This window comes from Anguilla rostrata, chromosome 10, assembly GCF_018555375.3.
Source record: "Anguilla rostrata isolate EN2019 chromosome 10, ASM1855537v3, whole genome shotgun sequence".
Classification (NCBI taxonomy): Eukaryota; Metazoa; Chordata; class Actinopteri; order Anguilliformes; family Anguillidae; genus Anguilla; species Anguilla rostrata.
The window spans coordinates 41,267,103-41,294,504 of record NC_057942.1 but is presented as its reverse complement, the minus strand read 5'-3'; the positions used below and the strand labels follow the sequence as shown (position 1 = coordinate 41,294,504).

General features: G+C 41.9%; 1 protein-coding gene and 1 long non-coding RNA gene across 7 annotated transcripts in view; one reads left to right on the top strand and one right to left on the bottom strand.

Moving 5' to 3' along the window:
- The first annotated feature begins 2,818 nt into the window (after positions 1-2,818).
- On the top strand, positions 2,819-20,442 carry LOC135233549 (cortexin-3-like). Of its 3 annotated transcripts, none has more exons than XM_064297219.1 (2): positions 2,819-2,938; positions 18,760-20,442. In XM_064297219.1, exons 1-2 carry the CDS (start codon positions 2,932-2,934, stop codon positions 19,092-19,094), a joined length of 342 nt encoding a protein of 113 aa, XP_064153289.1. In that variant the 5' UTR covers positions 2,819-2,931; the 3' UTR covers positions 19,095-20,442. The 3 variants fall into 3 exon arrangements, 2 of the variants coding, with proteins under 2 accessions (XP_064153289.1, XP_064153288.1); XR_010323863.1 differs by lacking the exon at positions 18,760-20,442 and adding an exon at positions 8,589-10,156 and having other exon boundaries at positions 2,849-2,938; XM_064297218.1 differs by lacking the exon at positions 2,819-2,938 and adding an exon at positions 13,976-14,822.
- The window catches only part of LOC135233551 (uncharacterized), a 38,431-nt gene continuing 27,869 nt past the window's right edge, over positions 16,841-27,402 (bottom strand). The window contains exons 3-4 of one of the 4 annotated variants that reach the window (XR_010323869.1): positions 22,727-22,766; positions 16,841-17,254 (exon numbers count right to left, since the gene is read on the bottom strand). This is a non-coding gene — a long non-coding RNA (uncharacterized LOC135233551). Of the gene's footprint in view, positions 17,255-20,710; positions 21,090-22,588; positions 22,767-27,402 lie in introns of those variants that run through there. The other 3 variants (XR_010323870.1, XR_010323868.1, XR_010323866.1) reach the window with 3 other exon arrangements.

The window sequence follows — 27,402 nt, the reverse complement described above, 5'->3', positions numbered from 1 at the left end:
CAACTGCCGCTCTGAGCTCTGCCGTCTGCACACAGAGGCCACAGAGACCTGGAGGCCCCGCGTCTCACTTCTCTCAGTACATATCTCTGACCTTCCGAAGGCCGCCCGCCGCCAAGCGCGATTGGTCGAGGCCGTCCTTCGCACGGCCCCGCGCGGCGTTTTCGACACGTTTCCATCGCGGCGTCGTTTCTGCCGCTGAGGGGCTAAACTGATTAATGATGCCGTGGGTGAAACCTGATTGATTTTTTTCACTGACGCCTTCCAACATCCTCAATTGAAATGTATGGCGCCTGGGAGAGAGGGGGAGAGAGAGAGAGAGAGAGAGAGCGGGCGATCGGCACAGAGGTTGCAGTGTCTCTCTCAGAGTGAATGGACAGGTAACAGTGTGCTAGTCCCGGCTACCTAAATGTACATTATGGAGTTACAAAAATAGAATTGGCTACCTACACGTGTGTCAGCTCACATCAAATTCAAAACCTTGGTGCTAGCCCGTCCAACAGCTAAAGGGACAGCTCCATTATAGTATATCTTCAAATAGTCATCTAACCCAGCACACCTACCTGACCCCCCGATCCTGCCACCTCTGGGCATCCTGTTGGTGCATCTCTGTATTCCTGATAGCAAGTAGCACTTTAAACAGCAATGGAATGGAAATTAATATAAAATGTGAAGTTTTTTGTAGAAACAACGCTTGTGTAAAAACCTAATCCATCACTGAAGATTGCTCTGACAGCAGTCTATTTTCAGTCTGTTCATTTTTTTTCAGCTGAGGGTTGTTTTAACAAACAACACAAGCTTCTTGAAATTCAGGTTCCTTTACTTCCAATTTCATTTTGTGTTCAGTGTAAAGTCCACTGCACATTTCAGTACCGTATGCATGGTGGGACCACTGACACTTATATGGCACTACACAGCAGTGAGTTTTCACAATGCAGCCGGCCACAACCAGTAATGGCTGCTCGCTTTTCATTCCACGCGGTCTCTCTCATAAATCAATCCCCAAATACCCCCTTCGTAAAATGCTGGTTCAGCAGCCTGTGTATCGTATTTATTTATTTTTACAGGGGACTAGACTGAGCCTTAATAAGTCTGCCATTGCTATTCTGAGCCTGGGCTATATCATAAGGCAATAACCGACATTCCACAGCAAGGCGCCACAGTTAGCGTAGCTTCATCAGCCTGGGTTCCTATGGTTACCATTGCTTAGGTGCAACCTAGCAACCCGCTAGCCACCTACAGGTCCGATTTAAGTAAGTAAATAAATAAATAAATAAATAAATAAATAAATAAATAAATAAATAAAAATCTTTCACTGTAGTGCTATACAGGTGTACATACAGCTTACAGAGTAATTGGAACTGTAGGACATTAGCAACAATTGTTGCAAATGCTTCAGCTCCATCTAAAAACGTAAAGAGTAAAGACTCCATGTTTTAATCCACAGAATGAAGACACAAAGCTGAGCTCCGACCGTGTACGCCGGTCTCCCAGCCCATCGGGCAGAACGGCCGCATGGTCCTGGGCACTGTGCCAGTTCCCCCCGGGTGGCATCACAGAAGCATCCGTCACACGCCCCGTGTGCCGGTGTGCCCTGCCGCTTGTAATGCCTGCCCTGGGCATTAATTCGACCGGAGAACGGGCTTCCGTGGCCCGCCATTTGTTTTTGCTTTCTTTTGCCACTGCTTCGATTCCCTCCCAGGGGTCAACCGACACTTTATTACCCACAGCGGGGTTAATATTTTCACCCTCCACTGGCAACCGAGACAGCAGAGATTAACCACCACAGCCCAGCGTGGGAACCCCTTCCTCTGAACAAACGTATTCCCACACAGAGATAAAAACAAAGGTAATATAATCTCAAATGTATTTGCAACAAGTCTTCGCTCAGCGGTTTTTCCAGATCAGACTGGGGGTGTGGCTGTGTCTGGGCCGTGTTTGGACCTCAACAGGGCACACAGTAAAGTGTTCCACTATAAATAAATGAAACAAACTGCGGCATATTAAAAATAAATGACATTTCCAAGATATTGAAACACTTTACAATATACGGGGAAATACACACATTGCTGCAATATTTCCAAAAAATACAAAATATATTTATATTTTTCAAAATATTTTCCAATTCATTATAAATTTCACTCTTGCATTTCCATAAAGGAACAAATATTTTACGCTACATATTTTACAGGCCGGAGTACTCTCAAAGAAGCATCACCTTGTCCTTGTGCTCTCAAATATCCCTCCCAATTAAATCTTGCAAGCACCAGCACTAGGAATCAATACCCACACCTCGGACATCACAACGCGCAGAATGGCCGACGCTTTAGTTCTGCTCTTTCGTTTATATCAGTAAGGTGCCTCATGCTCCAGCAGAGGATACTCCAAGGTGAAAACACTGAAAGTTATTATCGGATTTTATGTCCACTGCGCACTTCTTTCTGTTCAGCACTTTATGCAGGCAGAGACATGCTCACTGCGAAGGTGTCAGGCGAGATATACAAGGTTTCATACCTGATGAAGAGTTGTGGGGAGGCACCGGGCCGTCGGGCTGCAGTTCTCATCGTAACGTTTCCGCAAAGTTCCACAAATCGCAGGTTCCCAATGTCTGGGACCGCGAGAGGCCCGTCGGTCTCGCTCGGCCGATGTTTACGGCCGTGTTCCTGATCTAACTTTACCCGGAAGACCAGACACGTTCCGTCCATCCTCAGCGCTCGGGGGAAATGCCTACACCAAACTGCCTTTGGTTCATTCTCCATCTATTTGGAGCAGACCTCACACATTCTCTATCATGCACCGTTCCGTTTAACGATACCGTTAGTAACTGTAAAACTTGTGGCTGGATCAGGGCCTCTTCCGTTTGCCAGCTAGTGGACTCCCGCAGGGCACGATGGGAGTTGTGTGCAATCTAATGTCGAGGTGCCATCACTGCTCATGTCAGGTAATTTTATTTTGTTTATTTCTCATGCGTGGCTACATAGCAACAACGAGCACTGCTTAGAATGGCCACGTATGATCAAGAAACCTTCTTCTTCTTCATCGATAATGTCTTACCTTGAGTTAAAGTGGACATCCTTGCTGTTGCCAACCACTGGTTAGCAGTTGAGTTGAGCCGACTATTTCCTGTTTGAAGTTTGCCATACTTTAATGCACATATGTCCTCCTCAGGATTGAGAGGGGTTACAAATTGCAGCGCTCCCTTCTGTTTAGTGTAGTAACAGCTTGAAAATGAGATTTTGCTGGCCTCTTAGCTGGATTGATGTGTATTACTCTGAGTCATCTCCAACCGAAACAAATGAGCGAGCGGCTAATGACTGTCTCCCCAAGCCAGTATGCTATTCTAGGCTTCATTCTAAACTTAATGTCTCTCCATTGCTGAACGCTTTCCAGCACCTCATAAATATTTGTACCAATACAATTTATTCCATAATTGCGATAAACCTGAAGTACGTGTTCTCTAAATGATTTTTCTTCTTCTTCGTTTTCCCCCGAAACTGCAATTAAATTTACTTGAGCATGGCGGGAGGTAGCGGGAGAGGAACAAGCACTTCATCAGGAAATTTGAGCAAGGCCCACGCAGCGTAGCTGGTGGTAAAAGCTTTCACGCTCTATTAAGAAAGAAAACCTCGCCATTAAAACTAATGAGTTATAAAACCAATGACTAATATGAAAATGGGAGAGGACCGGCGACGCTGCGCGAGTAAATCCGCGCGCCGCCCACGCCTCGTGAGTTTAGCGTGTTGTGTTGCTCTGCTCTGCTGTGCAGACACCTGTGTAGAGGAGAGACCCTGCAGGGGTCACCTGCTGATGTTAAGCAAACAGAGGTGTGAAAGCTTTGGGGGAGGAAGAACTGCTTTCTGCTTTTCACAGGAGGCATTGTTACATTTATAGAAATTTATATTACAGTTGTTTCATAATATTTTCTGAACATTCTGCTGTAGTGGTTGTATAGTGGTTATTATACAAACACATACACACGCACACGTAGAGATCCCCTAAATTAAATATGCCTAGAAACAAAAACACCAGTAGCTTTAAAAATAAAGATGTTATTAGAATCCATTGTGTATACATTCTATAGAATGAAGGTTACCCCTGCAATATTATTCTGTGTTTTTTCTTTATAGTGGTACCCAGTAGTATCAATAACAATATGGACATGCAGAAACAGAAAATACAGTGCATTGTTGAATGATGTGAACATTTAAGGGGGTTAAGTCAGTTCAAAAGCCGTTATTTTCTAATTCTATTGTTGCAGCCTCTTGATTGGCTGCAACAAATGTCAAACCCAATTGGAACATAAATGGCGGAGTCTCACAGCACTGATTGTTTTTTATGTTTCGAAAATAAAAGAAAATTTGTTTTGTCCTCCGCGTTGCATCCATGTTAAAAAGCGGGCTTGTAGCGCCTTAATCTACGTTATTAAAGAAATAAATATGCCCTTGTAGCAGTTGTGTGTATAAACTGGCATTACTTCTTGCAATTCAGTGCTGTACACTCATCAGCAAACCTCCTCAGCACAATGTTTTGTTATATATATTGTATATATCACCTTATTGTACAAGTATGACAGTCTGTAGATGTCGCACAAGGGTGAATCAACAGCTTTCATGCTGAGCTAGGAGCCTGCAATGTGAAGGTCTTGCATTTATATCACCTGCCAGTTCTCAAAAAACACTGCTTTAATGCAGTTCTGCAGAATGATGTCATTTAGCAATATATGGTTAAAATGAATGCATGAATGAATGAGTGAATGAATGAATGAATGAATGAGAGATATTTACCCCTCAGTGGTCTAACTCTAGCTCATATCTTATGCACACGTTATATCCTTGCATAAGTAAATACTCTGTGCTAAGGTGAAGCAAGATGAATTGTGAATTTTATTAAAACATTTTACACTCCTGCAGATATTGCTGAAAGAATAAGTACAGCACAACATGAAAGACGTGTCCTTAATATTGCCATGGAAACAATGAGTACTGTGGGTAGCTTGAGTAATTTTCTGCCGCAAAGTGAACAAAACACACAAAAATAATGGCTTTTATGAAAAGAATGCATCTGTGTTACATATTTATAGAAAAGACCATGTGAATGATAAAAGTCAATATCAGTCAGGAAACCATTTTCCCAAAGGCAATGACATAACTAAAAAGACGGGGGAAAAAAATAACCCCCTCCCCAAAAAAGGCCCGTTTTGTACCAATGATCATATTTAGTTCACAAAAGGAAAAAATTCTCTTGTCGCCATATTCACAAACTCCCATGAATTTCACATCCCAGGTGACCAAAAGAGAAACATTTTTTTTTGACCTGAACAGAACGCACACTCATTCCTGAGAAGGAAATGCATTTATGTTACGAGTTCAAGAGTTACTTACTGCAAGAATAACAAACAAGAACACCCTGCCCATGGATCAGGCTCTAATTGTGCATGCGCTGACAATAACTCATTGAAATATTCCTCTACGGATGGCACCTGCTTTAATCTTCCTTCAATTAGGGAATGCGGATCGATATTAATCACATTATTTTCTTTTTTTTTTTCTCCATTTGTTTGCTGCCCGGCAGAGTTTCAGGCGACGGCGGCTGTGCTTTTTTCCCCCCTGTTTTTCTACGCCTGGAAATGGAGAATCTTTCAGTGATTATTATTCATAGAAAAATGCAATTCTTCACTGTGCGAGCTCCTGAATGCCCGTGTATTATCTAGACATTGATCTGCGGGCTGTGCTTTGCTTTTATGGCTCAGAGACAATTTGATTACCGCTTCGCCATTGCTTTGTTCTTTGTTTCTTTAAAGAGTCTGCACACGCTTAAGAGAAGTTTGGATAGCTGGAACTAGTCTAACTTTATGTTATGTTGTGTTATATTTCACTGCTCTGTTCTGTTAGGTGCAGCTGATTTCTCAGTGGCTGAGACTGAGCAGGGAAGACTCTACTGACATCCCAGCTACCACAGAATGTTCTGACAATGTTGCTGGAATGTTTTGCTGGTGTTATAACATTGTCTTTACATGGCAGCAACATTGTGGAGAACATTGTATGTTAGCCGGGTAGACAAGGAGCTTCAAGGCCATCTGCACCGACAAAGGCCTTGGTGGAATATTTGCTTAAAATTTTTTATTTCCACACAAACATGGCCAATTCATCAAACCAAATCAACTCAAAGTGCGTTTATATTTCATATTTTACTAAATATTTGAACAGCATGCTGCACAGTATAGCCAAGCCTAAACCTACACAAAAGCAAGGGCAACATTGGTAACAACTACCTAGGTGACATACTGTATAGAAGAAAACCTGGGAGGAGCCAAACCCAAGAGGAGGAGCTTATCATCCTATGGCCAGCTCAGGGTGTGGGGCCATAGTGGCCATTATGGTCAATAAGTCAGTTGTTCAGTCGGTCTAAATCAGTTCAGCATAGGTTACTACTAGACCAAGGCTAAGACCAAGGTTCAAATAATTATTTTCTCCTTTTCTTTGTTAACTTGGACGGAATTTAGTGCAAGCATTGGTTTCTTCCTCACACTTTAAGTTCGGTGAGTTCAGCTATCGCCTGCGTTAATTCTCCAAACTGTGTTTAGTTTTGAATTTATGAATCTACGAACGACCTCAGGCTCGGGCTGTAAAGGCAAAGGCACAAATTAAGCCGACGTTTTATGCACGGAGTAGCAGCGGTTGCTTACCTCGTTATGTCGTTACCGTTTCCTCTAATGCGAATATTGACGCATCCATAAAATTCCAAGTTTGCGTCCGTGACTTGCAAGGTCTGACCTTGTGTCCGGCCGTGCGAGACAGACCGGTATGTGCATCTCAGGTCAAACCGACGCGTTTTTGTAACTTATGCATAATTTATCGCGGGCCTTCTGGGGAACGCGTTTGGGGAAAGTGAAGGAAGCGTTTAGAGACCAGATGGGTTCAAGGACAGCAAGCCATTTATTTATTAACATTTATTTTAAAAAGTTTCACGCCCGCCCACCCCCGTGTGTACTGTTTAATTGCAAATGCGCTATTTGGAATGCTGAGAAGTTTCCCCTACAGCTATTTTGGAAGAATCTGTTGACAGATGGTGTGAACCGCGATGACAGACACACCAGGTAATTCCAGGAAAACTAGAAAACATCATGTCTTAAGTTAAGAACTCCATTGAAGCAAGTTATTTTAAAAGGCCAATATAGTAATGTTGTTTTCCAGTAAAACATTAAAATAATAATAGCAGTGTGACTCATGCCTCCCACTCTCTCTGCTTGTTGATCAAAAGCTTTGCAACGCCTGTAAAAATGGCAAAATGGCAAAATGCACTATTTCATTCCTGTGGTCTGTTGGGCTTCCCTTCCTTCTCTGTGTGGGTATGGAGCCGAGAATGATTTTACAAAAAGGTTCGTCCTCAAACCTTCGAGGCAGAAAATAATTGGAGACTCACCCTGAGTGCTTAAAGGATTCTCTGCCTTAGTCTGAGATGTACCTTGAGAAAAAAAAGAAAAAAGAAAATCGACTTTGTTCAATTTCAGGAGATAAAAATGGCACTGCAGTGATAAACATCAGAGTTGATGGTCTGAGTGACAGTCTGAAGTTCTGACACCTGTGGTGCGAAAGCAATGGGGAGACGGGGAGGCTGGGAGACATATGTCAGTTCTGAGTCGGAAATTCACTAAAATTAATCCTCCCAGACCAACACAGGAGAACATAAAAACCTATGGACCCAAGAGTGCCGGCAATATGTTCCAAAGAGCCAATGCAAGCATCTTCCGGGGAAAGCTACAGTAAAGTTAAAAAATAGTAGCTGCAAAGACTAATGAGTTGCATCCAAAAAAATAACTGCATGTACAGATAGCAAAAATTGGAAAATGGGAGCACAGCAACCAAGTCTCAAAAGCCTAACCAGGGACTGGGGTGGCAAATTAGCTTTGGCTGGAAACCGTGGACAATGCATCTGTTTCTTGTTCTTAAACTGTAACAATGTTTATATGTATTGTCCCTGGCAAACAAACGAACAAATAAATAATTAAATAAGCATTCTGTGTACCTACAAATGAAAATGCTAAATACAAAAAAATGCTACGTTGAAAACTGAAATGATTTTCTGTTGCAAATGAAAAGAAAGGAAATATATATCCAGAGATTCCTTTGGGCTTGGAACAACCAAACTGTGCAGGACTGTTTTGTCTGCAGCAGGGATTCTTCAATTAGCTGGAGGGTGAAGATTATTTTTAGTGCTTTTTTTGTTGTTCTACTGGAAATGGTAGAACCTGTTTCTTCAGAGATGGTAAATAATTCACTTGTTCCTTTTCACAAATGATACAGTAACATCTCCTAACCGTAGTAAATGTACCCTTCATACAATCTTTCCTGAGTGGTGCATGAAGATTTTGAGAGAATTCTTGCTCTAATTCCACAGGTCAGCTAACACAATGAAGCCTCCATGACAGAAATCACCATAGGACACTAAAGAGGATCAGATTTATCTGAATCAGACCAGGGAGGGTCAGACTCATCTGATGCAGACCAGGGAGGATCAGACATATCTGATGCAGACCAACAGCAGTCACTTGTCAGAAAGTGATTGCTCTGATCTCTTTCCCCCCCTCAGAGGATCATAAAAGAACAAAAAAAAACGACTCAGCCGCCAGAGAACAATTTCCGTCTGCCCTTGCCCTTCCTCCATGAGACGGGGACACTGCTGAAGGGAGCAGGTGGGAGGGAGGTGACCTGACCTGCTCTCCTGTTCTCCACCTCCCCTTCCCAAACTTCTCCTCCAGCCATCTTTTCTCCACAGATAATTTGCTGCAGCTTGAAGCCGATGTGGCCAGTTGAATTACTGCATAGGCCCATGTGACCCACACAAGGCCTGTCTGGTACATAAAGATCCGCCAGGACACCAGAAAGGTCATCTTGGTTCATCTTGCACCCCCACTAGCTACAAATACCAGCAAGTTATTCCATGCATTAATAACACTCTGTGGGAAGAAATACTTCCAAGTGTCGGAATGAAATTTACATGCATTGGATTTCCAAAAGTGCCCTCTAGTTCTATTGAAATAGTAGAGCTTGACACCTGGTTTAATCTACTTTGGAGCTAAACTTAATGTAGGTTACTTAAAATAAAAAAGGAATTGCAAAGTCTGATGAAAATGATGATTAAAATCTCAGCATACTTCCTTATTCGAATAAAGTATATAGTTTCTTCCATATGAAAATAAACACTTTATATTTGCTACTAGCAACATGAATTATGTAGTGATCTTAAAAAGCTAAACCAGGGAAAATGGAAAATACGGAATAACAAAACAAATATTTCACAATTTCTGCAAGTAAACACAAGTAGACGTGAATGTCAAAAATATACTTTCAATAATTTAACAGTAGTTTGTCAGTACACCATCCTGCAAAACTATTTTGCTGGTGAACTGCGGTAACGCTCAGAGGCTTGTGAGCGCTATGAGACTATAAGAGAGAGTCCATCTCATTGTCTCAGTTTTCGTGACAGTACCCTTTAAATAATTGGTGGAGGAGAGCCGTACCCAGCAGCCAAGGACACACGGTGCATTGCCAATCACTAATGAAACACGCCCATGATCCGTTCTGACCCTCCACCGGGTCCAAGTCCCCCAAAACGCTTACTGTGGCACACACCAGCAGTCCCCTCTGAAAGAATGTCTGTGACACATTCTCCTCCATTCTCCCGCGGTGGAAAGTAACAATAAAAAAAAATAATAATAATGCTACGTGCTAATACGTGTTATTTAGGTTTGAACTGACACTGGCTTCCGTGCTCCGTTCGGGAGAGCAATATGGCACTGCGAAGCAGTCGTCTCGGCGGCTCTGGGGTTTGCAACGGAACAAAAGATATTTTATTTATGACTGAGAATGCGGCAGTGTGCACTCAGAAAGCACAACGCCCACATTCGACGAGCCTATTACACCGCCAGCGGGCTTCCTAGCGCTCCCATTTCACCTGTCCCAGCTGAAAAACAGAGGAACCGCACACCTCCACTATGAAAGGAGGATGACAGGGCAGATTCTGAGCCGTCCCCAGCCCCCCCCCCCCACCCATGGGGGCTACAGTTGGCTGTTTAAATGAACTCTGTTACTGTAACACAAGTCTGGACTATTGCATTTCCCCCCCAAGTGCTAGTCCAACAGGTCAGCACATTTCTCTGTCCCGCCATATTAATAATATTGGCCGGTCTGCGCATTCTCTTTTAAGTGTACTGATGGTGAAATGTATCTCTTTGAAAATTCTGTCGATATTTCACACTTTGGACTCTTGCTTTTGTTCCCTTTTGGAATGGAAACAGTAGATTAAGACTATGATGTTCTTTCCCCAGTGACCAATGAAATGACTCTGCACATTTCGGACAAGAGAAAGAATAATCATTCAAAAACACTGTATTTTGATTAATGCTTCTCTTGTTGTTGTACTTTTCTTCTTTTATAAATGGCCAAGCCAAGATGACTCAGACTAACAGTAGTTTTTTCAATTTTTACTCAGTTGAGATTAATATCCGTGCTGCTACATTTTATGTCTATTTCCCCGTTTTCTCCCCCAATTTAGAATGGCCGGTTGTACACAGCTGACTCATGCTGCAATCTCTGAATACGAGAGAGACCTCAGACAAACACACACTCTCCTCAGTGCATGATGTCATTCACAAGCCTGGCCTCCCAGCACAGACCTGAGTCAGGAGAAAACACTCCAGGTGCAGCTTCAGCATCAACCAGCAGGGGTCACTAGAGAGCAACAAGAGACAAATCTCTGCCAAATGAACCCTCCCTAGCCCTGGGTGGCATTGCACCAATCATGTTTCTCCCTGCTGGGCAATTAGCCACAGTCAGCGCTGGCAAGGTCGGAATTTGATTCCATACCGTGCGGTCCATCCATGCCCTAGAACACTGTCTGAACAGGATGAGCACACCCTTAATTTTATGGGTGTTTGAAACGATAAAGTTTGATAATGAACGTACCATTCAGATGTCCATTTGAACTAATAAAGGTAATCCTGTAAAACCGGCATCACATGGAGCACTAAGAAGAGAAATAGGTGTTTAAAACTCCAGTTGGGCAATTCCGAAAAATATTTTCACTGACGGGTATTACGATATACAGTGCAGTCTGTAAGTATTTGAAAAGTATCCAAAACAAGCAGGAACTGAAGATACGTGCAGTACAGACCTGGCAGAGCATCATCAGGGAAGATACTCAGCACTGTCTGTCTGTCTGTCTATAGGTTACAGACTTCAAGCAGTCATTGAATGCAATGGATTTGCAACCAATACTAAATATGATGACTTTATTTAAGATTGTGTTAATATATCCAGTTACTTTTTGTTCCCCTAAAATGGGGAAGCTACAGCTGAATCATGCAATGCTCATAACTTCACATCGATGGGAATCTCTTTACAAAAAAAATTATTGGAAAGTCACACAAAATAGCCCCACTGTTTCAAACATCTCAGATATGAATTGTGTAGTTTATGATTCCAAGTCATGATTTCTAATGAAGTCACTTCGGAACAAAAAGTATAATTCCATCAGTAAAAATGGCATTATTTTATTTGTTTAATCAGTGCTTTACTGAAACAACACTGAGCTATTAATACTGCTCTAGATTCCAACTGTAAATAGCAACTGCCATTTGGCGGGAGGCCTTCAGTTCCGCCTCCAAACATGTGAACTTGTTTATGTCATTTTACCGCTAGTCAACTATTTAAAAAAAAAAGTCTCACGGGCGTACACTCTATTTAGAGCAACATTTTCCTTTCTTTTTAAAATTTTAGCGTTTTTCATTAATACGTCTGTTCAACAGATCAATAGACAGACAGCCCGATCCAGCTGCCTCATCTGTGTGTATCTAATGAATATTTTATGCTAATATTAAATCAGGTCAGTTAATAAAGACTCTTTCCTTGTCGGGTTCTCTTCTGTGTCTCTGACATTTGAATGAATGAATTTGAATGAGCGATACCAGACCTATAAGGCATAAGCTTGAGTATACTATCTATTTTTCCTTCTATACAATGTCTTGATCATGTTTTACACACACTAGCTATGAACATTGTAGGAAGCTAACAATTTACAGGCATGTAACTACGTTCTATGTGAAACATTTAAACACTGTTACAATGACTATTTTATTTTATTTCACAAATTGTATTGGGGTCATGCAAATTATCATAAAAATAAGCAGAATGTGCAGGTAATTGTTACAAATCTAATGCACCCCCTTATTCACCACACGCAAAATCCAAAGGTATACCATTTCGATGTATCTGCCAATGTGGCTTCCTAGACTTGAGAGAGTTTATTGCTTTTTTAATACCTGAGCCCATTTTAAAGGTGTCAGGGGTATACTTAAACTGACGTCTCACATCAAAAATCAGACAAACGCTGTCTTTCAAGAGCGCCCGGTCTGGTGACCTCAGTTCCACCGCCAAAGCCATAACTCTCAACTCCCTGTGAGCCATCAGAAAAACTTTCTCTACAGAGACTGCCTCACAAACTTTGTCTAGACGCCCTCACCTCTGGTACCAACGCAGCTAACAATTCTTGCTTCCCGAAACGTTCCTGGGAAGTTAGGTTAAAATTTTAGTTCTGCAGTTTTGGCAATTAAAAACTGCATCGGAGGAAACATATACAGTATTTTAAGTCTTTTAACTTGACTATAACAGGGCCTGTTATAGCCACAGTAAAATCTTACATTGTATGTTTTACATGTTTTGTAGTTGTTCCAATTACCTTTGGTATGCACAAATTGTACGTTACTTTGGATAAAAGCGTCTGCGAAATGTAATGTAATGTAACATGAGTTAACTGATTAAGTGGATGTCATTCGGCTGGTCTCCTGGAATGATTCCACCCCTTGGCTCTCCCCCCAGGTCTCAAAAGTATATCACCTGAATTACCAAACTAAGTCACAGTCACAACTTTATTTCATAATCATTTTGGGGTCAAATACAATGAGAGTTTTCATTAAATATCTGCAAAGCGCGGTATGTACTGCAACAAAAACAGTACACTATACCATAAAACCTTCATGGGCTAACTTAATGGAAAAGGAAAAGGCAAAGAAAGCTTATTAAAAATTTAGCCAGCTGTTTTATTTTAAAATGATCTGGTCAGGTCTACAAATGCAGCTTAATGTTGGATGCCAAAATATGAATTGCTATCATATAAAAAGCATTAAAATAATGGTTTGTTAGTCTTCGGAGTCTGGTGGCAGGGAACATTCTCTGTCTGGCTGGTGAATAAAAGCTGTAATTGCATTTTTTGTGTTCTAACTGTAAGTTAAGAAAATGACTGTGACTATTGGCACTTGTAGCTTGCTAACAGCATTGTAGCTCTTATTTAGTTCTCCGCAGACCTGGAGTTGTTTTTTCCAGATGATCAGGCGTTTTACTTCAGGTACTATGAACTGGCACATATACCGATCAAAGTGATCTCTCCAGTATTGCTTGCTGATTGTTAAATATTAAGAAATAGCCTGCAATGAGTTTATTATTATTATTATTATTATTATTATTGTTGTTGTTGTTGATGTTGTCGTTGTTATAGTTATTATATATATACCATAGCATTGTTGGAAGCAAACATTTTTTAAAATGTGCCTAATACATTTTGTGAACAAAATCATAATCACTTTGAGAGCCAAACAAGAATAATATGGTGAATTTGAAGTCACACAGACCTGAAAAGAGGCAATATTTTGATTCTTACGTGTTTCTTATGTTTAGGCTATGCATCAGATTTCTACTTTCTTGTGCATATTGCTCTGCATAACTCAATTTAGAGCCAAAGAGTGCAGTTGCTAATCTACTGTACACAGGGCACAATACCATAGTTTAGCAATAAAGCCAACTGAGCTTGAAAGGTGTAGAATGAGTCGAACCACAGAAATATAATAATGGCTTTAACATTGTTCCTTGCCCTTGCTGACTACAGAGAATCTGAACGCGCGCGCTTGATGAATGGCGGAACTCACTCATGCATCACCTGCACGCGCTACAATGAAAGTGCGGTGAAAGACATTCGCTTAGATGGTGTCTAGTAGAGTAGATATGCTACTTACAGTACACATGTGTGTAAGATTTAGAAATTGTATAACCCCGTTCAAACTAAATAGTAAATTCCTTTATTGCGTCTAATTTGCAAATGACTACTAAGACTAAATGCAGAATAGATAACTGGGAGCATTCTCTCTGAAAGGTAAGCAACCAGTCTAGTTAGAGGTAGCCTATTCCATGGAGCTACCCAACGCTGTCGTGGATATGAATACCCTGTGGACAATATAATCGATCAATATGGGATTCTTTAAGGCGGGACACGGTAGAAATTAATCTGTACCACGGCACATTCCCGACAGCAAACGACGATAAGACCTAAGAGGCACTCCCTGGCTGTCTGGCGCGTGTAGAGATGCGCGTGGGGGGATGCCCGGTGATTTCCTACCGCTGTAGAATCCTAATGTGCTCCACGCTGCGTTATTACCTCTGCTGCGGCTCGCGAACCGCCTGTCAGGTTACCGGCGTCGAGCCTCACACTACAGGCACGGGACGAAACTGCGCGTTCAGCCGGAGGTTTCTGCTTTTAATTGCTCCCGTTCCTTCGTTTTCTTCTAGAAGGCATAAACTACCGTGGAACTGAATGTTTTATGAAGAATACGTGTTCCGGAGCTTTGTTTTTTTTTTCTTTTAGCTTTTCTCGCTTTTCATATTCTTGTTTCATCAAGTGAGATTGAGGGCGAAGTAGAGAAGAGGATAGCATGGGCGAAACCCTGGGGTTTTGTCTGTAATTCGAAATGGACCCGGTCTTGTCACGGCGAGGCAAAGGTATCTAGCTGTACTCAGTTGTGTTTTCTGTTATTATAGCTCTGACCGTGGTGATTCTTGCGCTTTTAAATTGTGAAATGAAATTACTTTTCCTGCTGACAAAAAAAATATATACGCTGCGCATGAGCCTTTATTACACTTGTTGACAGTATGCTATATCCTACTTGTTAACTGCATTATGTAGTTCTTTTGGACTTAAATATTAATCAGAAGTCCGATACGACTTGTATACTGTAATGGTTTTGGTTTTGTTCTGTGTTCTGTGGTTTGGTGCATTACTGATTTATCACTAATTATCATTTATGTGACTCAGATACACGATCTGGTTCATTTAAAAGAATTCATCTGAATTAATTTATTTGCATCTTGTACGCACAGGTAGGCGATAACAGTAGCAGCGCTTGTTACATTGTAACTGTACGCTAATTACACCGTAGCAAGCTATCGCTATGCGTTGCGAGATGACAAGTAAATTTAAAAGTAATTTTTTTTTGGGGGGTGGGGGGGGTGGGGGGGGGGGTGGGGATATCGATTGGTGCTTAACAGTTATGTTCGGGATAAGACGAACAGGCACGACGTACCTGCATTTCCATCCCTACAATGTATTCTACCAAAGTGATGTTCGTATGTGTACTGGAACAAAAATAGTGTGCAAGAAATTGTTATGGGTCGGTATTTGAACCAAAGATGACAAAGCCTTAATTTAGTTTTCATAACTTTCTTTATTCCAAAGGTAGTTCTAGTGTTACGTAGGCTTTAACTGCCGAATATACATGTTAATTCAAACAAGGCACTGTGAAGAGATTAACCCCATATAGCCTCTCTCTCTCTAAGTGAAGTGAAAGTTGTTTTCTCGTTATATATTGAACTGAATATCCATATAATTTAATTTCGTTATAATTTTAATTGCATTTGCCGGGTGTTTAGCACCAACTGTTTAAATGTATTTGATATCAGACCTGTCGGTTACCAAGGGCCAAGCGTAACGTCATACTCTTAAGCGACATTTACTGACTAAGACCCCGTCCAAAGCGCCACTGGGTCCAGTGTAAAAGTCGATCAAGGTGGTTTGGGAGCACTATAATCCCCAAAGGTTTCACACAAAAATAAAGGGGAAAGACTAATTAGTTGTTTCAGGGTCAGTGCTTCTCAGCAAGGACATTTTCTGTTTGCACACTGGGGACATTCAGAGTTATGCCCATGGCTTCTGTTTTCCACAAAGTACTGATGTAGAAAACCTTTTTTTCTTCTTGCATTTTATGTTAATATATTCAGCAGTTCATCAAGGCAGTTGTGTAATTTCTTTGTTCTTTTGCTGCAGTTTTTTTTAAAAATTTGACAGTTGCTGCTTTCTTATGGTTCCGTATGACTGCATTACAATAATATTGCAGGTTAGTAGCAGCCAGTTGGCAGTGCTCCACAAGAATGACAGCACAAAGTAAAACACCCACTCCTGTTATCATCTTCCCCTCATAGATGTTGCCCACACAGTGCAGTTTTTTTTTTTCTATTTTAGTCGTTCCATAAGAAGAAGAAAAAAAGCAGTCTTATGATGACATATTTGATGCAGTCCACTCATTATGTTGACAAGTGACACAAACATTTCTCGGGCAGCTGTGCTTGACAGAAGGACGGCTTGAATGTCCAATATCACGTCTCCATGACAGCTTCAGCCTTCCAGCAATTGCATTGTGAATTAAAGGCACATCTCCACAGTCGCACACAGAGTCTCACCCCCTAGCGATTTCACATTGACACATTTGTATCATCAGTGGTACCCAAGCATGTAAATTGCATGCAAGTTTAATAAATGAAACAACCATCCATGCAGGGAAAGGGAATAATATCTCATTTTGACCTTGAGAACTAGATTCCGTCATCTATTTTTGATTCGCTAATCACTGCCATGAACTAAATTTTGTTACCATTAAATTCAATTATTGCCTTAATTACTTTAGTTGACGGCCCCAATAATTAGCTTGTAGGAATATCGCACTTAGATGGATCTCCCATATAAATTACTGGAAATTCATTTTCATTTTATTAGAACCATATTAACCTTCAACTTAATTTTTTCAGTGTGCTAAAGTATATCATCAGTGGTAAGTACGTGCATTGAACCGTTGTCATTTCCTGGTCAGTTGGTATCCAGTTTAAATTTTGTTGCAGTTTGAACCCAGGCAAGGAGAAACCGTGGGGGGTCCGGCTGTTCATTTGGGACCTGCTGTACAACACCCCCCCCCCCCCCCTCCACCCCCACCCCACCCCACATAGCAATAGCGGATGAATTGCTAGCTGTACAGGGGGGGAAATGTCACCTTGTCCAAGGTGATACCAGGGACGAGGCACGCCTCAGCTCCAGAGAAGCCGCACGCAACATTCGACCAATGAAACTGCTCCTGAAGACAAGACCTCCTCATACATCCAGTTTCCTAGAAGAAAAAAAAACAAGAAGATGTTCAAGAAGCACTGAGCCAAATAATGGCACTATTTTTGTAGCATAGAAAAAGATAAGACAGGAGCATAAACAGCCAGGTATCTAATGAGATTCAAATACAAAGTGAGAAATATGAAGCTTTTTTTTTTTTGTCAATGTAAAGTTTAGGCAATAATATTGTTGTTTCTTTTGTGAATGTTTAGCTGTAAAATTAATAGAGCAGATTAATAGACCATTCTTTTTTATTTGTAATGGCCTAAATGTTTTTTATCGCTGGCAATAAAAATTCATAATGTTGCTCATTGCTAATCGTCTATTTATAGCTAGAAACCTGGAATAGAATTACAGCACGCAATTGGCATACTTTTCTTTTGTGCAAAACCATTTTGTTCCCTTTCCTCTGACCAAAAAATAACATAGTCCAGACAATTAGCATAACGTAGTCCAAAAAATAACTGCAATAACTGATGAGGTCTCTTCTAGAAAACCAGGAAATTCCTGCACCTGTTCATGCAATAGTTTTTTTTTAAATAGAGGGCATGTAGGACATAATGTGTGTAGCTCGGTGGACTTCTATTAAGGATGCAGGCTGTGTACAGCTATGTGGTGGCAATGTTTCTGAATGTTGTTCAGCATGTGTTTTGCAATTTCCAGCAAAAAATCCTTCTGCAGAGCTTCACTGTGAATTCATTTTGCCAGATACAGCCGCGAGAATCAATGTCTATTTAAATAATATAAACAAAAAGAAAAAATCACACTGTCAAACAAAATCCTTGTGACTGAACTGGCATCAAGTAATGATCATATTCATTACTGTACATTTTAATGGACTATTTTTTGGCACAGCCCATTAATATTGCCCTTGCAGAACTCCCGAGTGGCTCAGTCGGTAAAGGCCCTAACCATACCATCAAGGTTGGTTTAAGTCCACCGGGACCCCTTGAGTTCCTGCTACTCAGACATTGTCATTACCCCCTCCTCTAACTGGTCCAGCTCTCCTGTACTAATGTGATATGCCTTATTGTTTGTAAAGAGGGAAATGCCCTCTTGACCACAGTTGAGTACACTAGGAGAGAGTGCCATCCACAGTTGCAATGTTCCTTCTGGGGGTGTGAATGGCATGATGGTTCCACCCATTCCACAGTGGGTGAAATGAGGGGAGACCAACACCCCACCCCCAACCAAAAACAATGCCTGTATTTAGCAAAGCATATGATTTATTTGTGGGATAAAGGCTCTATTTTCCCATGCAGGTGCACGCCCTTGGATATGGTACTTAAACTTTAATTGCTCCTATGAAAACTGAACTGAAAGGCTGTTAAATCCGTCGCAGACCAGTGCAGTGGGCGACCTAGCCTGTTGTCGTGGGAGAGAGAGAGAGAGAGAGAGAGAGAGAGAGAGAGAGAGAGACCGTGAGGCCTGGGGTGGTTGTTGATCTGGGGTGGTTGTTGATCTCATGGCGCTGTGTGTTTTGGCTCGTTCTTCTCCCCTCCCCCCCAGACGATGAGGCCGGGCCGGGCGAGCCGGGGCGGGGTCCAGTGAGGATGAGCGTGCGTCTCCTGTGGGACGACCCGCTGCACCTCACCTGGACGATGGAGGCGGAGCCCTTCACCTCCACGCTGCTGCGGTCGGGGGGCCCCGTGCTCGACCCCGGCATGACCCTGGAGCAGAAGACCACCTTCGTCTTCGTCATCTTCCTCTTCATCTTCCTGGGCATCCTGATCATCCGCTGCTTCCGCATCCTGCTGGACCCCTACCGCAGCATGCCCACCTCCACCTGGGGCGACGGCCTGGACGGCCTGGAGAAGGGCCAGTTCGACTACGCCCTGGCGTAGAGAAGGGGCCGCCCCCGTGGGGGGCCCCCAGTTTCTGGCGGGAGTCTCCGCCTCCTCCCTGTCGCCGTCAACGCAGAGCGCTCGGAAACATGAGCATCAGACAGCGCCCGCTATGTGACTGACCCGCTGTCCTTTCCTTTGACCGCTCACGGAAAAGATCGGATTTCTTGCGTAGGGTAGTACTGCAGCTTATCCACGTACGCTGTGACCGAACCACCCTGCTGAGGTAGGAACCGCGAGGTTCGCCCACAGTTACATCCTAAATGTCCCCGGTCACATACCGCTTCGTGTGACATTGAACCGTTCCTCTAATAAATCACAGTTGCGCGCGCTCTCCGCTGAAGGTGAAGAGACATTGATGAACGGCAGAACTGCAAAGGACGTTTGGTTAACATCCACCCGGTCCCATTAGGACTAGGCCCCAGTGGCCGTAAATTACAAATCAAGTTTGGTTACCCTGCGCGGATTGGCCTGATCAATCACAATTGGTGTTGCTCTGTGTTTCTAATTTTTCCATTGGCAAGAGAGTGAAATGTCTTGAATCCACGGGGGGCCAATCAGGGTATTAAACGGATGGAGCTTCCATAACGAACTACAGCAAATGCTGTCCACTCCGTGCTCTGTTTTGCATTTTGTGCATTCAATCATACTTAGAGGTTTGTCTGAAGGTAGGGATTCGGCTTGCGATCGTGGTAAGTGATGCCGTTACTTTATCTGCTTGTCCAAAAATTTGCCCCCACAAATCAATATTTGGACAAACAGTGGAATGATGAGTAATTTCATCTCCTTCGGACTTTGAAGCGTACGCCCCGCCCTGTGCCAGGAACACCATTTAATCCCTTGAAGCCTGTCATTAAAACTATATTAGTTTACACACACCTTTCTCTTTATCTTTTTTTTTTCAAAGCAGAGAACCATTAGCGTATTTTCACATTACGTATTTTCTTCTAGCAGAGCAAAAGTAAATAACTCTCATTGGTCGAGGAGAGGAAGAAGAGCTTACAGCAGACTCGTGTTAAGATTAACACTTTATCATAATAAAAGGCTGCAAGGTTGGCAATAAGACTAGTCTTTTAAAATTGGAATCGTGACTAAAGGTGTCGGCACCACTGGCGTCCTGACATCTGGGGAAATGTGCTTTGCTTGCATTCACCTCAGAAACGTGGGGGAGAACACCTGTACTCCCTGCAGTATTAGCTGTCATGACTGGGTGACTGGCAGGTATTGAATCTGCAGTCAGAGCTCGTTGAAGTCGGGCCTCTTAAGCGAACATCTGCCTTCATTAAACAGCAGCGCACTTCAGACACATTGTACACGATCAATTTAAAAAGGGAAGGAAATCTCATTACAGTGTCGGAAAAAAAAAGGTATTTGGTATATTATGGGGAGAGGAAAACAAGATAAATGTTTAAATGATGGTTGTGGTCATCCCTTTTGACCGTGATTGAAACCATATGAGCAGGGTAGTCCAGTGAATTACAGACTAATTAACTGATTCTAAAGAATTAAGTACCCTGTGAAGATACACTGCATTCTGGCACCAGTGAGAGAAAAAAAAACTGAAAATTGTCTCTACTGTTGTTTGGAAGCAGTGACTGTCACAAGTGGTGTGATTTTTTTTATAAATGTTTTTCATTAGTTTGATCGGACTAAAATACTTTCAAACGTCCTTTCAGCCATGTTGCAAAAATCCAACAAGCAATAACGTCAATGTCATTCTAAAAGGTACGTCAAGTTTCCAGTTTCTCACAGAAGTCAGGTCAGTGGTTGCCCGGCGACACGTGAAGTCGTTTAATTGCATCAGCTTTGCGTTTACCCTCCCGCCATCGGGTTAGCTCGGTGTGCATCGTCCCTTAATTGCATCCACACGGGGAGCCCTGGACCCCAGCCAGGAGACCACTCCTGCCTCGCCTTCTTTCCTGAGAGAAACCTCGCTTCCGTGACACTTATGCACGCAACAAACAGATGAGCTCTTCTGCTCATCAACTCTGACATCTGCAAAAAAAAAAAACACCAGGAGGGTTGTTTCAGAAAGCAGGATAACCAAGTTAGCTGGATAACTGTGCTGAGTAAAACCCGGAACAGCTCTTTTTACTCCAGTCCATGTTCCAGATTTGGGAGGGTTCCGGGTTTTACTCAGTGCCGTTATTCAGCAAACTCAGAAATCCTGCTCTGTCAAACAGGGCCCAGCTACCCGAATGAGACGAACAGCCAAATAAGCCAACCGTGGTGTGACTGTGGCACAGAACCGCAGCTGAGCTTCATATTTCCAAACAACATGCAGACCACTGTGCATTAAAGCATATTTGTAGTACAGCACTTTAGAAACAGCAAACTACCCTTTTAAGCCACGTCTTCGCTCATTTGGATGTCCTGTCACCATTAAAGGTGTTATATCACTCTTATGCAAATCTAATGCATGAAAACACTTCACTGTAATTCCCTGCATCTCGTCCCTCTAGAAGGAGAACCGTTCTGTGTTGACTTTCCCAGCTCTACACCAATATAAAAATGAGAGTTGTGGCATTTTGGATTGGGCATCCATTGTGGACTATAAATTCCCTCTATAACAGTGCTTCAAATTCATTAGCATTCTCTGTGCACATATTGAATGACAGAAAAAATAATTTTCTGCCAAAATGGCTTTCACTCTTGCTAGAGAATGATGTTCATTTGGGAGGAATTGCAATTGAAGCAGAACAAAATTGCGTGATTTATTTTATTTTATTTATTTTTATAATTTTTTTATAACTCTCATGCATATTCATTGGAGATGTGCTACTCTGTGGCTCTTGCAGAAAACCATAATGTGTATGGATCCATTACAGGGCTTATTGAAAAACAATAATCCCTCTGTCATATTTTGCAGAGAAAAGTAAGTTTGACATTGAATGAAGTCCTGTGGAGTTCGTGAAATATCATTCTTCCTCTCATTCATCATGCAAATTAAGTTTGTGGAAAGCTGATTTAATCCAGAGCAGGCAGCAGATTGTGGCCTGCAATTACACTTCTGGCCAGACTGTGTATGACCCTGCTTACACATTAGACAAAATTGTGTTTTTACCCAATTCAGCTGAAATGAGCACCAGAATGGGGAACAATAACAGGAATCGCATCAATGTCATAAAAACGAAAATCTCTGATCAACAGGTGGCTAAGCACTGTTTGTATCTGAGCACATTTGTTCATTGGCAAGGCTCCCCAATTAAAGTGCATTGGTAAGTATTAATTTGCTAAAGCCACAACTGTCCTTTTTGTTATTGTATAACTGAATTACACAGAGGGCATTCGGGGCTTTGGGCGAATCCATGGCTTGCTTTCTATGGCTACCCAGAGACAGAATATTTGGACTAGCAACAAGAATAGAAATTGCTCTACAATGGCCATTTGTGCAGAAGGTAAAAAAAAAAAAAAAATCACAAGGCAAAAATGAATGCAATGGTCTTTTGCCTAGTACACTGTTGTGAGCAACCATGCAATATATAGAGATTACATGTGACAGAAATTGTTTTTTGTTTCATTTTAAACAATGTGCTCCTAAGCCCACACACCATTAAACATTGATTTGCATTTTGAATGCAGATCATTTAATTATGAACGTGACCAGGAATGCAGGTTCAACTGATACATACAGGAGAGTGAACTGGCTCCGGGCACTTTCCACCAACCGACCTGTGCAAGAAGACGTGAAACAGAACATCAGCAAGGAGAGGTAATCACAATGCTGAAATCTCATTAGCTACCAGCCAGCACATCACACGACATAACCCCGAGAGAGAGAGAGAGAGAGAGAGAGTGTGGAGGCGAATTCTTCGGAGAATGACGGCGCGCGAGTGTTCATTTCGGGAGCGCGTGGCTGAGGCAATCCAACGGTTCCAGTTAGATGAGCTCGCCGGCGAACGTGTCGGGGCATTTGATGAGGACAATCACCGGCAGATCCGGTATTGGAGAAATACAGTGCGATCGTACCTGGAATAAATTTACCTCAGGGATGCTGTTATGTGGCTTTAAGTCCACTCAAAAGCCCAGGCAGACCCCATTGACTGCATAATCTCATACTCTCGCATTTAAACAAAACAGAGCTATAAGTTTACAGGGGACAGTTTGAGTTTTCCCGAGCTACATGGGATTCTTAGCTCTGATTAATATCTTGGAACCTCTTTGATAATCGCAGAATGTATTCAAAGCTGCTGCATTCCGATCTAAAACCGCTGATGCCCATCATCAAATATTCTTAATGTTCATCCTTAATACAGTTATTTTGAGATTAAAGTGGAATGCAAGCAACCTGAATGAAAATCGTATTACATATTTACCAACTGGTCATTATATCTCTCCAAATTTATATGAAAAGCCATCCTACTAAATTAATAAAGCATTAATATAGATCCATTAATGTGTAAATGATAACAGAAGTCACCTGTAAAATAAATAAATTCTTGGATTTTTAAAAGTTTAATAGACAGGCCCTGCTTGCGGCCTAGTCAATATGCCTTGTCTTTATGTGACCAAAGACCCTCCACTTCAGAATGTTTGTGATTGACAGTTACGTTTGGCCATGACAAAACAAATCCAAATCAATGTGATTGTATTCAATTTATTTTCTAATATTTCTTATTTGTGTTTATGATTAAGATTAAAGGATATTTGACAACACAAATGGAAAAAGAGCTCTCAGCCATGGCACACAGTGCAACGGACCATTTACTCCATTTCACTCTCAGCTGAATTCTAAACAAATACAGACAGCAGCACGTGTCTACTCACATGAAAATTTCATTATCTCCATATTTTGGTATTCATAGGCATGATATCTATTTATAGATTTCCTTCAGCTGACTGTGCATGGCATCTCTGGTCCTCGTTTGTTTATTTTTGGCCATTTTTTGTGTAACGTACATGCCGTATCAGTTATCAACCAATCAATCAATCCATCAATCTGACTTTATTTGTATAGCACATTTCAGACAGTTTCTCTCTGGGCCTTTTCCCCAATGACTAAAATCTTAGGTTTACCTTCGTTGAACTGGAGGGAATTTTCTGACATCCATACATTTATGTCAGAAATACACTTCACTAAGGTGTCAATGGGGCTAAAATCATCTGGGGATACAGAGATATATAATTGGGTGTCATCAGCATAACTATGAAAATCAATTTTGTTCTTTCTGATGACACAACTTTTTGAGTTGTCAACTCAAAAATTCATTAATTAGCTAATTAACTTCTCTTTGTGTAACCTGTGGTTATTGTTGGATACAGTGGAATTCAGCAATGAACTGAATGTGCTACACAGTGTAGCAGAGACAAGCGCTGGAATTCAATCAACATTTGCCCTTAACTTTGACATTTAAAAATGAGAAGAAGAAAAAAATTTCCTTCAAAAAAAAAAAAGGGAAAAGTGCAAGGTTTGCATTTACTTGTAAGTCAAAGCAAAGGACAAATCTTGATTGAATACAGGCCAGAGACTTAACTAATTAAGGGCAGGGCTTTACTACAGAAAGACAAAACAGCTGTATCACCTATTCAAACTTTGCCACCTGCTATCCTTTGCCTCCCTTGGCATGCAAAATAATTTACCAGTGGTTTCTGAAGTCTCAAGAGAACTTTTATTAGTATTCTGGAATCACGTGAAATAGCCACACAGACTGCATTATAATGAATCAGATCAAATCAAATAATTTATTTGTATACTGTATTTTATTTTACAAAGAATTTGTCACAATGCCCTTCGCTGTGTATCCTGGCCTGAACCCCCAAAAATGCAAGCCAAGGGGGACAGTGTCAACAATTAACTCCCAGGATGACATATCAGAAGAGACACAGGGAGGGACCAGGCCCAAGAGGGGGAGCCCGTCCTCCTTTGGCCAGCTCAGGGTACGGGTTTATGGGGGGAGGGGAAACATGTTTCTGTGTTCAAAAATTCCTAAATTTCTGTTCCCCGTTGAAAGACTGGGAAACTGTTAAGTGCTCTGTGTGCAACCAGGTGGTGAACGGCACAATCAATTGATTGACGGAAAGTGATCCTGCAAACAGATTGATTTGAAAAGACAGTTGGGCCTACTACTAGGCCTAACCACTTTCAGAGTGATCTTGCATTGAACGACTAAAGGGTTTTATCACTGTTTTTTCTAGACTCTTTATTGGTCACTTTGTGGCCACATTATGTGAGGTGATCAATATCTGAGGGTGGGGAGAACTTAGAGCAGGAAGATGGTTTGGGATGCAGCACCACACTCAACGTGAATTTTGCTTTTTCAGATGTGGGTGTCATTTTATTGTGGTCAGTGAATTACGGGATGTATCAATATTTAACGAGGAGCATATTGGGCCCGCACATTAAAGCAGCTCTCTAGAGTTGTCCTTTATCGCCGAGTTTTAAAGCTTAAAGAGAAAATGACGGTGTTAATTTGAGATTCCGCTGTTTGACTTGCAGTTTAGTGTCGGCTTTGAGATACTGCAATATTCACTTCGGCCAGCTGAGGTCGCCATTGTGTGGCTAAATCTTGGAAAGCGATCGTTAACAAAAACGAGGCCTTGAACACGACTGCCTCCAGCTAGGAATCACGTTTTATCACACGTATCACTCAATGTAGTGGTGCTGTTTCTTTATAGCTTTATTAACTTTATATACCGTAGCCTCTTGGCGAGAACCCTCAACAGTCTTCCCTGCAGTGATTCCCAAATTGCCATTCTGGATATTGACCTACTACACCTGTGACATCATTAAGTTCTAGTCCTCACTTCCCATTGGGTGGTAAAGCAGCATACAGCTATAAATGGCCTGACACCTCTACACATTATTATGTACTGTTTTATTGGCATTCCAGGGGCAGCCAGAGAGTAAGGAATAGATTGCGACTGTCCTTTAAGCCGGTAATTGCCCTGAACCTATTTGTAATTGTCTTTTGTCATTAGCAAGCTCGCCAGGGGCTTGTCCAAGAGGTAGGATATTCTACCGGTTTTCTACTTTTTTTTTTGTAACACTCCTGGGGAGATGTTTTTCATGGACGTGTCCTTTGAGCTGGAATGTAATTGCGGTGAGTTAAAGTACGTAATTGGCCACATACAGTCACTCTCTCACTGCCGCAGTGAAAGCGCCATTAGCAGAAACGCCATACTTTCACGCTTCGGTCCTGCTCTGTTTCCTCTTCTCAGCGTCTCAGGTTTTCACGAGCGTGGCGAAGTGACCGTTTTGTTTGGCGTGTGTGGCGGCTCCGCTCAGCTGACTGTGGGGGGGTTGGGGGGTGGGGGGGCTGTGGGAGCTCTCCCTGCGTTACCCGGACTGTCAGGCAAAGTATGAGAGAAGGCGATTGTACGCCATGCAGATGTGGATGCATGTCATTATCTCGCAACACTACAGACGATTGTTGTTAAGTACAAAATTCATTCCGACGGTAAAAAAAGAGGGAAAAAAAAAAAGAAATCAAAGCAAGACCCAGTGTTTTTTTTTCCAAATAAATGTTCTGATGTTGGAGGGTGACAGTTTGAAGATCCATTTACTGGTATTCTCTGAATGCAAGTGTGCCTTAAAAACCGCAGAGATTAAACTGTGAAATTAGTTTGCCGTTATACTAATGAAAGCAATGAGGGAATGCGGAAAGCAGTGATTACGGGTGTTACAGTAAGTGCTGGACAAGGCCAAACCACAGAGCCATAACCATTAAGAAGCAAAGACACAGTGAATATAGGGCAGTGCCAAAGCAGAGGGGTATTTCATGAAGTAGGATTACTATACAGTACTGCTGGGTGCAAGTTTTACATAAGAGAGGATTACCACTGACAGGTGAATTACGACCTTTACAAACCATCACCTTCAAGGAATTAAAATTCTGATATAACAGCTACTAATGCACAATCCCTTCTGCCCCCCACATTCATTTATCCACACACAAATACACACACAGACACACACACATATATACATACATACATATATACACACACACATGCACGCACGCACACACACATACACATACATACATGTACACACACACAAACTTACATACACACACACACACACACACACACACACACTTTAAAGAATAAGCTGTGTTGTGCCATATGGCCCTATAACCTTCCTCTGTTTAAGAACAGACAGGAGCTGCAAGATACCAAGCAATGGCATATAGGATAAACTCCAAATAGAGTGATCTAAATACTTTTTCATCAAGGATTTGTCAAAAGCTTTTTTCATAAAGCTTTAAAGATTAGCCTGCCTGTGAAAACATACAGTAATTTCCAACCAAACTCGAATATTGAAAAAGGACTGATAAATTAATATATTCAGCTAATAGATGCTGATGAC